Raw genomic sequence first — 14,734 nt, forward strand, 5'->3', positions numbered from 1 at the left:
TTGCTCCAAAACTAATAGCCAATCATGGCGCGTACATCCGCAGAGTCCCTCCTTTTATGAGATGCAGCGCTAAAATTGACCAATGGCATAATCCGTGTTCTCCTCTGGAACCCCTTTCGGCCAATAATCGAGATTCTTATGCGTTCCGTCTTGTCAAAAGAGGACAACTGGCGAGTGAGGGGTCGAGGCTAAGTCGCAAGCTTGCTAACGTTACATACTTTTGGAAATACGCTGAAATCTGCTAACTACAGTTAATTCTTATCCTCAATAAGGTATGTGAAGTACTAATTCTAGATTACTGATGTATATAATTGGCTGGTCCTGTTTTATACGACAGAAATTCTTGCAGTGTAAAAAGTACAGTTGGTCCAGCAGCAGCAAACGAAAATCTCATTTGCGTTGTAGTAGCGAGCGAAAAATCTAGATTAGCCTCTGCTAATCAAAATAGTGGTATTGTTGTCTTACGCGTAACTAAAGGTGCGACGGCATTGATTTGATTAAATCATAAATGCTAATACTGAAACATTATTTTGCTGAGTAGTGAGATATTCGTCAATATACCCTGTCAAGTTGCGCGTAGCTCCATGTTATCTGCTAGCATGCTAACTATGCAGCTGCTAACTGTTAAACGTTAGTTTGCTAGCTATCTTGCATTCACTTTGTGTCTGGATAGCTAGTTAGCGGTATTGCTTGGTGTACCCCTTTAGGTAATGGATGAAAGCCGTTAATGGATGTAAAATAAGTCGTATCGTTGATTGTCTCACGTGTTTGTGTTTTGAAACGATTTCTGGTTTATTTAACGATGTAACTGTTTTCCAGCACCTTCGCATTAAGTGAAAAGGCTGATCTACACGCCCTTCTGCGTCCCTCCTTCTTGTAAGTTGTAATCTGTTGTTATAGTAACACCCCCCCCCACCCCAATTAACTAATTAATTAATTAAATAAATAAACGTCAAAATTGCCAGTCGTGAGCGAATCATCAAAAATAATAGGACAAAAGAGATCACATACATATATCATAGATTGTGAAACATTTTATTTATTTTTTAACTTTGTGATGTCTTTTTTTTTATTCTAGACATTCTTCCTGAATGGAGTTTCTGAGGTTCTAGCTGTTGCTACAGGCAGGACCCATGTCTTTTTTGGTGAGTTTTTTTTTGTCTTTTATGTAGGATTTTGGTGTGGGATTGTGATTTTTTCCTGTTTGTTTACCATGGGCTTTCTTCATGTGCAAAGTGATTTTACACTTCTCCTGTTGGTTATTTCAGTGAGGGTGGTCTTAAATAGTGTTATATACGGTCTCATTGGGATATTGTCCGTATCTATAGAATGTGTGTGATGTGTGTCATCTGTCAAGTGGATTTGTGTGTCCTCATGTTGGGCCCTCTCTCTCCGTCTCCATTAGCGTTGGGTCTCGGAGAAGCTGAGTGTGGAGAGCTTGAGGGATCTGGAGCTGTTTGGAGGTGAGTTGAAAGTTCAGGCCAATTGCCCCCCCGCAGCTGCTCACAGCCTCATAAGCTCAAAGCTGCCTCTTACAGCCGACAGACTGCTGGAATCCATCACCTCCCAGTGGAGCTTGAATTACCATTGCTTCTTACAAGGATTAACTGGTTTTGTTTAAATACTTGTTTAAGTTTGTTTCAGTGCCAGGTTGTGCCAGTATTTGGGGCGTGCCAGTATTTTTCAGTTCCATTTGCCGTGTGGATTTGGGTGCTCCTGTTTGCTTAGATGTGGTAGTTGTAGTAGACACGTGCATTGTGAGGTGACTGTGAGTCCATCCTGAACTAGTGTAAGTGCTTGTCTTGTGAGAAGAAATGCTGCATCCAGCTGTCCGCTACCAACACTAAAAGTCTACAGCCTGTGTGCCAGCCTGGTCCTCCTTTGGTCTGTTTGTCAGCACTTGTGAAGGTTGTGTGACTTTGTGAAGTGTACATGTTTTCCAGCTGTGTGGAGTCTATGTGATCATCATAGGTGTGTCACAGACCAGTCCTAAGAGCAGCAGTTAGCAAGAAGGCTAGGGAGCCGGCATATGTAGGTAGCTGGGTTGGATCCCGGCTGCAGTGACTGTGGAAATAAACATCCACACTGGTTTGCAGGGCTCTGTAATGGTAATGAAACTGCTACGGTGGTCTGGAGGTGAGGTGTAAACAGTGGGAGTTTGAGCAAAACATCTTCAGTCAGAAATATTCCATCCTCACAAGGACATTAGTTGGAACAGTGTGTTTGTGCGGGTATTAAGGAGTGTTAAGATGTATGCTGTACACACAAATGCTTGCTGTTTTGGAAAGCTGTGACTGTTAAGTCGAGCAACATATCTGGGCAGGTGTGCATGAAAAATGCAGTACTATTCTTAATAGTGTACTTGAACATTGCTCACTTAATGATTTTGTAGGTCTGTTTAGTTGTCTTCTGACATAGCTGAGAGCAGCTTCAGTAGAATATTGAGTTGTGTTAAATGGTTACACCATTGACAAGGAAGATGCATGTTTTGTTTTGGAAAAAGAAAAAATTACTCATATAACAGTCCTCATTTTTATTACTCTTTATTCTTAGTTTGAAGAATATTCACTTTTTGTGGAAGAGATGAGAGATTAATTGTTAAAGGCTTTGTGTAAAGTTGATAAATCAAAGCATCAGTTTTAGATTGATTCATTAATCAGATGGATAGACAGAAATGACAGATGTCTCTTCATGAGTTGAAGCTGTCTAATGAGATCTCATTAGCTTTTCTAAGCTTTTGCTATTTAGGTTTGTTTTTCTTCTGATCCTGGAACTTGTGAAATACTGTGAATACAGTGAAAGTTCTTTAACAGGTATTTGAGAAAGTCTTGCAGGGTCATCATGTGGGGAACTGCAGGGAGAATGTCACCAGAAAAGCCTTGCTTTGCAAGCTTGTATCATTCATTTTGCTGGTTATTCATTGCTTAAATGTTGCATGTTCATTTATATGTATCGTGACTGTTTTGGTTGGTCAAATAATTCTGTTAGCTACGTCTTCTATGTGGAGCACTGTGCAGTGTGCAAATAAGACATAACACAAGCCCACTCATGCATTCATTTAGGAATGCATCATTGTTGTTTATGGAAATATGAATTCCTTCTCGCCTCTATATTGAAATCTCATTGGACCTTCAGGTAAGATGCTGGTTTCACTCCACCTGTAATATGACATGTCTGGATTTGTTTGGCGATAAGGTGTTCAGTACAATAGCTTCTCTCATGGAAGTGAATGCCAGAGCATACAGTACACAGACATGCAAAATATCCACGGCTTATGTTTTCAGTCCATTTTTGTTAAAATTTTGTTTCCTGAACCCCATTTAGAGTGTTTTTTTCCTCAGGATTGAAATTAGTCAAGAATGTGCAGGATTAAATTTGGTTTCTTCTGTTTATTTTCACCATACTTAATTAATCAGTCTAATGATATTTAAACAACAGTGGCATTGTCCACAGACGACACACTGAGATTCAGGACATTATATCCCTTAAAATTCAGTGTGGAATTGCATAAGTACTACTGAACAGAAGGGTATAGATGAAAAGTGCTGCTTCATATGTTGAAAAAGCCTGGGCAAACTGTACTCATGAATGAGCAGGTCCACCCTGCCAAAGAACCTGCCTCTACTGTACAATGGCAAATGGTTCCTTTATCAAAGATCTGTACCCTCTCTGCATTTTTGTTTTTTTTTTTTTTGTTTGTTTCATCGCTGTGGTTTCTCTACCCCAGAGCAAGCTCAGGGAAGCTCTCACTGGAAAGTAAGTGCGATACTTCAGCTGTGTTGTTCTTGATCCCTCACTGATTTCTCTGCGTGTGTGAACGTGTGTTAATCCCCCCCCCCCCCCCCCCCGAGTTGTGTCTGCGTGCCTGTCGTGCATGGACACCCAGCTCATTGTGTTTCACGCTTTCTGTGATGAAGCTCATCCTATACCTCACCTGCCATAAGGGTTTCATATTGGGGAGGGGGTGGGAGGAGATCTCTGACCCCTACGAGTCCTGCCATCAGCGGTGTCCGGATGCAGGATAAGCGCTTGAGAGAAGAGCCTGCCTGTACGCTTGAATGGTGTGTAGAGTGGATCAGACTCGTCTTTATCTGCTGCTTGTTGCTCTGTCGCTCGACCTGCTGTTAGGGTATGAAGTGCACTTGCGCCGGGCTGTCTGCTGCAGATAAGCTTTGTGGGCAGGGGGCCCATTTCAGGTATGGGGGTGATGAAGGGTCATCATACCAGATAAATACTGTTTGGATTATATCTGGGGGATATGTGGAGGTTGTGTTTCTCTAAAAGGCCATTGCATTCTGAATACAGATGAACAAGTATCCTGGTTCAGGTAGGAGTGAGGAATGGTTGCTTTGAAAGCTTTGTAGACTGCATTACATTTGTACTTATCTACAAAAGAGCTGACCTGGATCCACCTGCTTAAATGTGAATGCATACACAAGGACACACCGTATGTAAAGTAGCTTACAGTAAGATCAGTTTACTTAAAGGGGCACTAAAGCTGAAAGCAATGTTATTTACTTGTTATACCTTACTGTACACTTGATGCAGCAAGTTATTCTTTTTAATATAATCTCAATATGATAAATCAAAGCATGGTTCAGTGGCTATCTTAATTGTTATATTTGTGCAGGGAGGTTCTTTCTTAATATTTTAGTTGAAAAGCACAGTGATGCTTCCAGCTTTCCTATTCGGTGTCTCCAGTCTCCAGAGGGCATAGCAAGACAGCCTGTTCTCTCCATTCAGATGCAAATAGTGGGAGGCTTTGATTATCGTAGTTAGTCATACTTCCACAAAAGACTTTCAAATGAGCTTGTTTTATTGTTTAATAAAAATAAAGGCTCTGTGGTGTGGGCTCCTGTGGTAGTGAAGGTGGGGAATAATATATATGAACACAAGAATGTGGGTGAATTGTATTTTAAAGTTGTTGTCTGGAAGGGATGCCTCAACTTGATTCTTGCAGAGTTCGTAGCTGTGGAGGAAAACAAGGCTGGCTTCAAGTGAATTGTTTGCGTGGGGCTGGTTTGGTATTTTGCAGCATATTGGACAGTCCTGCATATTCAGTCTTCATGTTATATCCCAAGAAAATGCCCCCCAGTGATTTGCAGACTGCATTGTACAGGAATTCATTTTATGTGGCTTTAGTATAGTGGATGAAGGAGAATATTAATATGCCTCATGGGATGTCCCCCATAGAGAAGTTAAGCTCCCCATATACAGGTCTTATTTAGCCTTTATGAAACCCTGTGTGGCCTGAACATGGTGCTGTTTGGTTTCTGTGATTTTCACAAAGTTCCCACTAATTTGACGTAATCCATGCTGTGTCCCTGAGCGGTCCGTCCACTGTCTGTGTCTGTGGCCTCACACTTAACCGTGTAAACGCTGTCCCTCACAAGAAAGTGGAATTGAATGTAAAATGGAATGATCCTAAACTTACAAGTGTTACCAGAGTTCCAAGGGTGGTGGAACTTTACCAGTCTGCAGTGTGTGCGAAGTTGTAGCTTCATATTGTCTGAGAGTAGTTTTACAGAGACACTCTCTAGTTGCATTGCTGCTGAGAATCAAATCTAAAAACCGGCTTGGCCTTGCTGTGCTGGTCTCCATGGAGACCCGTCATGCCTGGATGCACAGCGTCATCCTCTGCTGTAAGAAATATGGCTGCTGCTATCCGTCAAACTCCAGCCCTCGAATTCAGCAAGTCATCCGGAATCTCTGTCTCTTCTTCAGCTTGATTTGGACTAGTTCATTTATTTTTGGAATTGGCTGCCATTGCACAGAAATTCAAAACGGGGTAATTTCCAACAGTCTTAGTGTTTTAGGAAACACTTTGATCTCATGAACAGCTGGAATTTGATGCAAGAGCTTTAAGGAAATGATCTGAGCTTTTTTCAGCTCTCCAAGCTTTTTTATTTTTGTATTTGTAAATATGGAGAAAATTGTACAATGATTACAGTGCATATGTAATAATACTGGATGCATTTTGTATTTACGCTGGTGTTGTGAGACTAATGTGTGGATTGTTGACTGACCAGTTGAAGAAACCAGACTTCAGTTCCCATAATGCACCCGAGAGGAGCCTGCCCTCACTCTGCATGTGTCCAGAATTTTGGGGATTGTTTCACTGTTACCCTCACTGAATGGGGGTGGAGGAGTGGAGCTGAAATAGTTTGACCCATGCAATACCTTTATCCCTCAACAAAGCCAGAATCTGGCTGCCTCTTTCACAATTACTAGTATTCACCATGCAAAACAGTATCACGAGTTCCCTTTATTTGAAACATGCAGTATCACTGAGTTCCAAAGAGTCAGTAATCTGTGCTACCCACCCAGATGCCATGTCCACAAGGTGATCTTGGCGAATGAGTGTTGGAGTTGCTAAACCTCTCTCTTGCTGTTCTTTCCCCCCCACACTGCTTCCTGCTCAGGCCCATGAAGACAGCCACGAGTCCTTGACCTCCCTCCCTCGCCGGGACACCATGGGGAGTTTTCTGCCAGACAGCTCCTCCTATGAGCTCCTTACCATCATAGGTCAGTCCAGGCCAAGTTCTGCCTCAGGGCTCACTCGCCAACCTGTCCGCAGACACAAACACGTCTGCCTTTTCAGGAGACATTGATGCAGATGTGCATAAAACCTTCCTGGATTCAGAATATGTGGAGTGCACGTGATTGCACTGAAGCATTGGAGTGCTTCCAGTACACTTCTTGTAGGTTGCTCTGAACAAGACCGTCTGCCAATTGAATAAATATGAATGTGTTTAGACATGGGATTAAATATGTGATATGCATTATTTGAAAGACGACATTTTAGACCACCTTTTTCTACAGTAGGGACTGTAGGATATTCTGAATAGTAGGTCTTTGTTATTACAACCATTGTTGGAACAGCAGTTAAAGTCAGTCATTTGGAAGTTGCTCCCTCAGATTTGTGACGTGTGTTGATCTCTCTCGTTCCGTCTCAGGCAGGGGGCTGGAGGACCTGATGACAGTCAACCTGGCCAGATACCGTCCCACTGGAGAACACGTGGCCATCCGCCGCATAGACCTGGAGTCGTGCACCAACGACATGGTCAACTACCTGCAGGTGCCCGACACTGAACGTCTTCTCACCATCTCTACGTTTACGTGACTTAAAAAGGAAAACGGCGAAAAAATCTCACCTTTCTCAACACTACAGGGGGAGCTCCACGTGTCCAAGCTGTTCCATCACCCCTGCATTCTGCCCTACAAGAGCATCTTTATTGCGGAGAACGAGCTGTGGGTTATCACCCCCTTCATGGCCTACGGTGAGAGGAAGGACACACCGTTTCCCTTATGTATGATGTGTGCCCTTGTTCCTTCATCGTGCACTGTGCCCGCAGGCTCAGCCAGAGACCTGATCAGCACCCACTTCACTGAGGGCATGAGTGAGCTGGCCATCGCCTGCATCCTGCTGAGCGTCCTGAAAGCCCTGGACTACATCCACCACATGGGCTACGTGCACCGGTGAGCCACACAGCTCCCCCGTACAGGGACACACCATCTTCCAATGGCTGCCTGTTCATCCCTGCTTTGAGGGAACTGGCAAACTTGTTCCTCACTATGATGAGAAAAGGATGAATTTATACTAAGTTCATATGAATGTAGAATGTGTCGCCTGCAAGCAGAGGTGGACACCCCGGGTTCAGAAAGTAAAAGTCCTGCCACGTATTTGTTCCACCCATGCACTACCCCAGCTGAATTTAATTAGCACAGCTCTTCAGCCAGGTAGATGAGCTAATTAGTGAAATCACCTTGTTTAGTGAATGGCTAGAACAAATACATGGTAGGACTTTTACTTTCTGAAGCCGGGGTGTCCACTTCTGCCTGCAAGTTTGCATTGCTGTGCATGTGTGAAAATGTTACCTCATCCCACTGGGCAGGAGTGTGAAGGCCAGCCATGTGCTGGTGTCTGCAGACGGCCAGGTCTACCTGTCGGGGCTCCGCAGCATATTCAGCCTGATCCGGCACGGCCAGCGAGCTCGAGTCGTCCACGACTTCCCCCAGTACAGCGTCAAGATGCTGCCCTGGCTCAGCCCGGAGGTGCTGCAGCAGGTACCATACCATACCAGCGTGCATAATCACACACGCTGTCTCGGATGAGATCTGTTGTCTCATTGCAAATAATCCTCCCCTCTGGCCATTTCAGAATCTGCAGGGATACGACTTTCGCTCCGATATCTACAGCCTGGGCATTACCGCGTGCGAGCTGGCCAACGGACACGTGCCCTTCAAGGACATGCCAGCCACCCAGGTGAGCAGGGTGTGTGGTAGTTTGTAGGTAGGAATGTACGCTCGAAAGCTACCGTGTGAGTGTGCGTCTATCCTTCATCCCCTCTCCCCTCTCTTTCCCTGAGTGCAGATGCTCCTAGAGAAGCTAAACGGCACAGTGCCCTGCCTGCTGGACACCAGCACCATCCCCCCGGAGGAGCTCTCCATGAAGCCCTCGCGCTCGGGGGCCGACTCTGGCATCTGCGAGGGCCCCGGGGCCTGCGGGGCCCGGCACACTAACGGGGAGCCCTCCTCCTCCTCCAGCAGCCACCCCTACAACCGTACCTTCAGCCCTCACTTTCATGCCTTCGTGGAGCTCTGCCTCCAGCGGGATCCCCAAAAGAGGTGGGTCTCTCCCACGCCCATCTCTTCTTACACACGCCCACCATCTGAGCCACATTCTGCTGTCTCACGTCCCTACTCACTGACTCGCGGCCTAAGGTCTGATAATCCTCTGCGGCCTCTGCAGTGGAAATAGGGGTGACAAAGAAAAGAACAGAAATTGATATTCCTGGAAGATTGTATTCCTAGATATGTTGACTACTTTTGCTGGTTTGTCAAGGTTGTTCTATTCTTTTCATTGTTGTGCTTTGTTTCATAGGCCATCTGCCAGTGCCCTTCTTGGCCACTCCTTCTTCAAACAGGTAAGTCCTCTGCCTCTGTGACGTTCACTTAGTAAACGGACAGGGATAGATGTTAGTTTAGGCTCTCCATAGAGAATGACTGGATAGTCCGAAGTGCAGTGAGACTGAGTGATGGTGAGATTCTGTGTTTCCCGTATAATGCTATAGCAAATCCAGACTCCTAGTACCCCCCTGTCCTCTCCAGATAAAACGGCGTCCGTCTGAGGCTCTCCCGGAATTGCTGCGGCCTGTGTCGCCCATCACCAGCTTTGAGTGCTCCCAGCTGCCCGACTCCCCCTCTGGCCTGGCCAGCTTGGAGTCCAGCCTCAGCCACCTGGATGTGGATGACTGGGACTTCTGACAGCAGAGAGGGGCATAGGCCAATTTTAACTAAAAGTGGACTTGGCTAATTTTACTACCCCTGTAAATATTCAAATGGAAAAAAATAAGGACTTTGATAATGAAAGTGGATATTTGGTGGGATGCTTTTCTTGACCCTGCTGTCTCTCAAGGGCTTCAAGACACACGTGAAAACCCTGACAGAGGCTTTTCTTGAACTCACCTCTAGACATGTTACACAGGGGCAGTTTGCTCCTTCTTTTTTCCCTTTGGGCATCTTTCAGGTTTGTCAAAGTTTGGGCATCCTTTTCATGTATATAAGGGCTGGCTGCCTCTCACACCCCATCACTCTTCAGAACAACATCCATGTCCTCATTTGAGTTTTTGTTACCTGATGATTGTTTAATCAGCACACCTTTTTCAACAGAGGTCCTCCTAATGAGCACAACTTAATGTTTCATGTTCTGATACAAAAGTGCCAATTCATGAAAAGCACTGCACTCTCTCACTTAACTGTTACTTCTACTTGAAAGTCTGTTACCTCATGTATAAAAACTAAACCTGAAGATAATGCTAGGTGTGTCAGAGGAACTAAGCAGGATTGCTTTTCTGCATCCATCACTGTTACATTACCCTAACTGAAAACTGAATGTAATAACATTTTTGGATCTGGTTACAAGTCAAACAGGGGTAAACATGAGCTAGAGGCAGAACTGTTTGGTCGTTGTACCCAATGATTAAAATCAATTTAACTCACAGACCTTGGTGAAATGGATTCTCCTGTACCAGTGTAGTAATGAGACTAAACAGTCTACCAAAACATCCATTTATTCCAAAGGACTTGACACTACACCACAATCAAAAAAGGAAACTAAATTAAAAATATTGTTTACTGTGCTTTAATAAAAATAAAAAAGGGGGTTTGCTAGTCTTCTTCATCGGAGGGTGGCTGGTCTGTCTGGGCCTGATGTTTCTGGATCTTGGCCATCAGCTCTGAAACGAGACCGACAGTTTGCAGTGTGGTAAGAAATGGTGCTGACAGACATTCCTCCTCCACTTCCTCAATTCTATAACTGATATCCTATTAATGTTTTATTATGGTATGAGGCATTTATCTGAACATATAATAGCCATGGACTGCACTAGTTACAAAGTCATGCGATAAGTTTTGTAACTTTGAATCCTACTGTTAGTTTCATACTTAAGCATCAGGTCTACAGATGAATTCATTTTTCTGCATATGATGGGAAAAACAGGGCTGTTAAATACTCAGTTATGGATGTTCATACACATGCTTCGTTGTGCCACTGACTGTCGCTACCTTTGGCTGGGTTGAAGACCCCGTTGGTTTGCGCATTGCAAACGTAGCAGCGCTTGGACTTGCGGTAATGCTGAAGAGCACAAGCTTCGCAGAAGTAGTGCCGGCACCTGGAAACAGAAGCGCTAATCAGCACCGCTGGGAAACCTCTCTCCAGATCCTCGGCTTGGGAAGAAGAGGCATGAACATGCCATTGCTGCCACGACAGTTACTTTTCTACCTTTGAATTGAACGGATGGGTGAAAGAAATGGCTATACAATGGCACCCATTTCTTGTATTCATAGTTTCATGGTGTGAGACTAACAACCATCCAGTGCTTGCTTAGCCAATTCAGTGTCACTGAGACTGAAGGTGTTTCCAAACCACCCCCCGCCCCCAATAGAAAAGTACATGAAAAAGGGTGCATCCAAAAAAATTCTTTTCATATATTTGATACTGATCGGCTGTTGGAAGTATGGTCCTCTTGATAACATATTTTAGTCATTCTGCACAGCCACAGGAAACACTAGGGTAGGAATCTCACTTGGTGATGATGGGGTTCTTGAAGGACTTCCTACAGATGAAGCACTTGAAGGGCAGGTCCTCCTCATCACTGCTCACCTCGTAGTTTTCCTCATCTACAAATGCAATGCATGAGCACAGCGATCGCACATGCAGATGGACATCAAGTTACAGAGCAAGAGGAAATGTTCTGTCCACAAGAGCACAGCAGCAGTATACCATATGCTCTCTAATGAGAGCCCACATCCAAACTGTTCAGACTCACCGTTGGCCCCGTACCGCCCCTCATCCAGCTCTCTCTCGATCTGCCAGCCGTGTTTGTAATCAGAACGGTCGTGCAGGAACTTGCAGCTGTCTGAGAGGAAATGCAGATGAAAGCATGACTTATTACCAGCACTGGAGTTACCCGGGCTGCAGGTGGTGCAAGTGATAATATGATTGTACAGACTCTCTCTCTGTTTAAAAAGACATTTGAGTGGCTTTAATTGAATAAAAATAGCATTTGGGGTTTTACTGATTTTCTTTCTTTAAGATGGTCATTCTCCAGAGTTAAAAAAAGATTTTCACGTTTTTAAATTACAGTGATTCTGTTTATGTAGTAAACTGTGTCCTCTGGTGCTATATCAGAAAAAGGGAAACAATGTTCATCATCTATGTGCATAAACCTAAGTCATACTGCACTGACAGACTAAGCTTGTAGCTTCTTGAAATAAACCATCAGGTCAAGAAAGAAGACAAACCGATATGATTAGAGACAATATTTAAATGGGTCTTCTAAGGGACTTGGCAAAATTGGATGCTCTGAAAATAGCAATTATATAGCTACCATGCTAGCTAACCAACCGTGTTAGCTTTCTAGTTAGGCTAACTAGCCAAGTCAAATCAGAATAGCAACAGCAATGCATGCTATGAATAAAAATATAACAGATTACCCTCTGCATTAAACAACTATAGCTCACCAGCTTATTGACAATGGTCCTGCAGGCACATTATACATTATAGGCATTTATAAATCACCATAAATATTTGTACATAAATGTATGTATTAACAGCACAACAGCAAAGGGAAATAAATGCCAAGCACTGTCATTTTTCAAAATAAGGTCTGATCGTATCACTAACTTTCAGTCCTTCCATTATTGTACATCCTGTATTTTTCCTGAGTTTTTGTGATCAAAAACCAAAAACAATTGGGCTTAATTGTAATAGAACAGATCATTGTTTGATTTACACCAACAGGTTTTAATTATATTTTCATTTGCAATTTTTTGACCATATCACTGCAGTCAGTGATACACACTTGGAAACAGGAGCTGTAAGTACTTCAGGAATTTTTAAGTTCATTCCAGCTATGGACACTAAATTCAGATTCACTTTCGACACCTGAAATGTGACAAGAAACCAGCTGGCCTCCAGTCATGGGTACAGAATTTACAAGAGTACCATCCACTTAGCAGGAGAAGGGAGCCAGCTAGAACAGCTATGTTCTGTAAGGGTCACCCAAAACCACAATGCCTACTCACCCCCGAAACCACAAAAGCCCGTCTCCTTGTAGTCTTTGCAGATGTCGGGCTGATAATCCCAGCGCACTGTAGCCCTCAAGTGCTCTGGGGCCCGTATGGGGCCCTTCCTTTTAGAGGGGGGAAAATAGGAGAAAGTATACAAAAGTCACCTTGACTTCTCAGTAAAGTTTAATCTAAGTCTGAATGGATTGAAGAATAAATGACTATAGTGCTACAAGAAGTAAACAGCAATTATGAAAACTTTCTCAACTTTATACAATTTCAAGCATCTGAGAATCGGTGTAATCTTATTTTATAAACAGAGGAAGAAAAAAGAAGAAACAGCAGTCTCACAAGAAGTCTTTCCATTATTGAAACATGAGCACACACACACACACACACACACACACACACACAAGGCTCACCTGACCATACCAGAAGACGCATTGCCCATGGTGGAATCTTTAGGTTTGATGAACTTTTGGTAGTTATTCATGCCACGGTAAATCTTATCGTCTTCCTGTCCTACAAGTTCCTGCAGCAAAACATTAACTTAGAAGCCATCCAGACAAAAATGTCAACATCCTCCCTGAAATCCATAGTGAATATTATTTAGCCAAAACAATGTGTACATTAGTCATACATTATGCATATCCATTCATAACGCATTACGATTATCTTTAAGGTATCACCCATGGTTTACTTGTACAATAGGTGACAACACAGTAAAATGTAATATTAACGTATCTGTCCTTTGCAATCTTTACTACATGTTTCAGCTAGCCGTTTCCATCTTAAAAAAAACAACTTAAATGATTATCATTTTGAGAATAATTATAATTACAATGAAATATAACATCACGCGTTACGCATTGCTCACCTCCTGGATTTTCTGGCTCCGTTCGAAAATCGCCTGTGCGTCTTTGTCCCTCTCTGTATCCAGCGCGTACACCGCTGTCGCACCCATGTCTTCAGGACCTTCTGGTTTCTACCACACATGCGACATTTGAATTGAAAGTTAGCTATGATGTGTTTGCACGTCAATATTGGGATAACGAAGGAGACGGTGCAAGTCAGGTCATTCCACTGTTTCACTAGTTCAGTCGCAGCCTCAAATGGTACTCACTGCTGATCGGGTAGATTTGTAAGACACTGTAATGTTTTCCGGTTTGTCGTCATCACTTTCACTGGAGGACACCTTTTCTCGCTCTACCCTCTTTGTCTGGGGGGAAAGATCAATATTATAATCGATGTCCAATGCAATGCATGTCATACTGCAGCATTTCCGTGTTTCGCTGAATTAGCCAGCTAACGTTACCTTCTGAATCATTGGATTTGAACTGCTGGTCTTTTTTTCCCTTCTGATAACCGCGCTGCTGTCTTCATCACTGTTGCTACCTGAAGAAAGAAAGACCCATAGCTACATAAATCCTAAGAGATTATTAAACTCTAGCTAATCTAGCTAACATAGATAAATCTGAGTAAAGATACTCCATGTTGGCGCTTCCCTTTCTCCAAACGGCTAGCTAGCCTGCTCACCATCATCATTTCAATCTCTGTGACTGACCGATAACACAGGTTGTTAGATACAGTCAAGATGAATGTTCCTAGACATGTCACTGGAAAATGAGCTATTGAATTTAACTGAAAGGACTTTAGCTACCCAATCAGTTACAAGCAGAAGTCAAGCAATGGCTAACTAGTAGCCATGAGTTGCCTGACTTCCTTCATAACGTCATAAGCAAGCTGAAAGATTAGCGTCGTATGCTGAAGCATATCATCGAATAACATTAAGTGGTGTAATTGCCTTTGTCACTGCCGCTGGCTTTTCTTTTCCGAGCAGAGAACTTCTTGTTTGATTTTTTGAACAAAAAGGTGCAAGTCGCCTTGGGCTCATCTTCCGCCATCTTTACCTCCGATTGAAAACACTGTTCGAAACCACGATTCGAAGTTTATCACAGCGACCTCTGGCGTAATGGAACGCGACAGTGTCTCTGGGCGCAACCATATCTCTCCGACAACCTTGTGGGTAAGTGATGGAGTGATGGGAATTTTAGAAACCTACCAAGAACTACAAGAGCAGTTCCAATGTATTTTAGACATCTTTTTCAACAGTAACCAGAAGATACGTTTAAAAACTTTATTCTTGAAAAATGGTTTGTTTTGA

The 14,734-nt window shown here is 43.4% G+C and overlaps 2 protein-coding genes across 4 annotated transcripts; one reads left to right on the forward strand and one right to left on the reverse strand.

Annotated features, from left to right (window-relative positions):
* Positions 1-158: 158 nt before the first annotated feature.
* Positions 159-9,433, forward strand: strada (STE20 related adaptor alpha). Of its 3 annotated transcripts, XM_036552360.1 has the most exons (14): positions 159-272; positions 820-876; positions 1,079-1,145; positions 1,406-1,463; positions 3,728-3,756; positions 6,423-6,525; positions 6,957-7,078; positions 7,172-7,280; positions 7,356-7,479; positions 7,896-8,067; positions 8,162-8,266; positions 8,375-8,628; positions 8,885-8,927; positions 9,112-9,433. In XM_036552360.1, exons 3-14 carry the CDS (start codon positions 1,134-1,136, stop codon positions 9,265-9,267), a joined length of 1,287 nt encoding a protein of 428 aa, XP_036408253.1. In that variant the 5' UTR covers positions 159-272; positions 820-876; positions 1,079-1,133; the 3' UTR covers positions 9,268-9,433. The 3 variants fall into 3 exon arrangements, with proteins under 3 accessions (XP_036408253.1, XP_036408255.1, XP_036408254.1); XM_036552362.1 differs by lacking the exons at positions 159-272; positions 820-876; positions 3,728-3,756 and having other exon boundaries at positions 1,126-1,145; XM_036552361.1 differs by lacking the exons at positions 159-272; positions 820-876; positions 1,079-1,145; positions 1,406-1,463; positions 3,728-3,756 and adding an exon at positions 3,903-4,061.
* A 77-nt stretch (positions 9,434-9,510) lies between these two features.
* On the reverse strand, positions 9,511-14,488 carry rnf113a (ring finger protein 113A). Its single transcript, XM_036552363.1, has 10 exons — positions 14,375-14,488; positions 13,886-13,965; positions 13,694-13,789; positions 13,448-13,555; positions 12,993-13,102; positions 12,589-12,695; positions 11,331-11,420; positions 11,088-11,181; positions 10,567-10,673; positions 9,511-10,238 (listed from the first exon to the last, which is right to left on the reverse strand). The coding sequence occupies exons 1-10, from the start codon at positions 14,472-14,474 to the stop codon at positions 10,171-10,173; spliced, it is 960 nt and encodes a 319-aa protein (XP_036408256.1). The 5' UTR covers positions 14,475-14,488; the 3' UTR covers positions 9,511-10,170.
* Between the last annotated feature and the right edge of the window lie 246 nt (positions 14,489-14,734).

Source organism: Megalops cyprinoides, chromosome 19, assembly GCF_013368585.1.
Source record: "Megalops cyprinoides isolate fMegCyp1 chromosome 19, fMegCyp1.pri, whole genome shotgun sequence".
Classification (NCBI taxonomy): domain Eukaryota; kingdom Metazoa; phylum Chordata; class Actinopteri; order Elopiformes; family Megalopidae; genus Megalops; species Megalops cyprinoides.

Bases quoted from the DNA above. Each gene is read 5' to 3' on its own strand.
- strada (XM_036552360.1), top strand. The intron at 7,480-7,895 runs GTGAGCCACACA...CCCACTGGGCAG, and splicing joins CACATGGGCTACGTGCACCG to GAGTGTGAAGGCCAGCCATG. The intron at 8,068-8,161 runs GTACCATACCAT...TGGCCATTTCAG, and splicing joins GCCCGGAGGTGCTGCAGCAG to AATCTGCAGGGATACGACTT.
- rnf113a (XM_036552363.1), bottom strand. From the start codon at position 14,474: ATGGCGGAAGATGAGCCCAAGGCGACTTGCACCTTTTTGTTCAAAAAA. The intron at 13,556-13,693 runs GTGAGTACCATT...CATGTGTGGTAG, and splicing joins ACAAATCTACCCGATCAGCA to AAACCAGAAGGTCCTGAAGA. The intron at 11,421-12,588 runs GTGAGTAGGCAT...ATTTCCTCTCAG, and splicing joins GGGCTTTTGTGGTTTCGGGG to ACAGCTGCAAGTTCCTGCAC.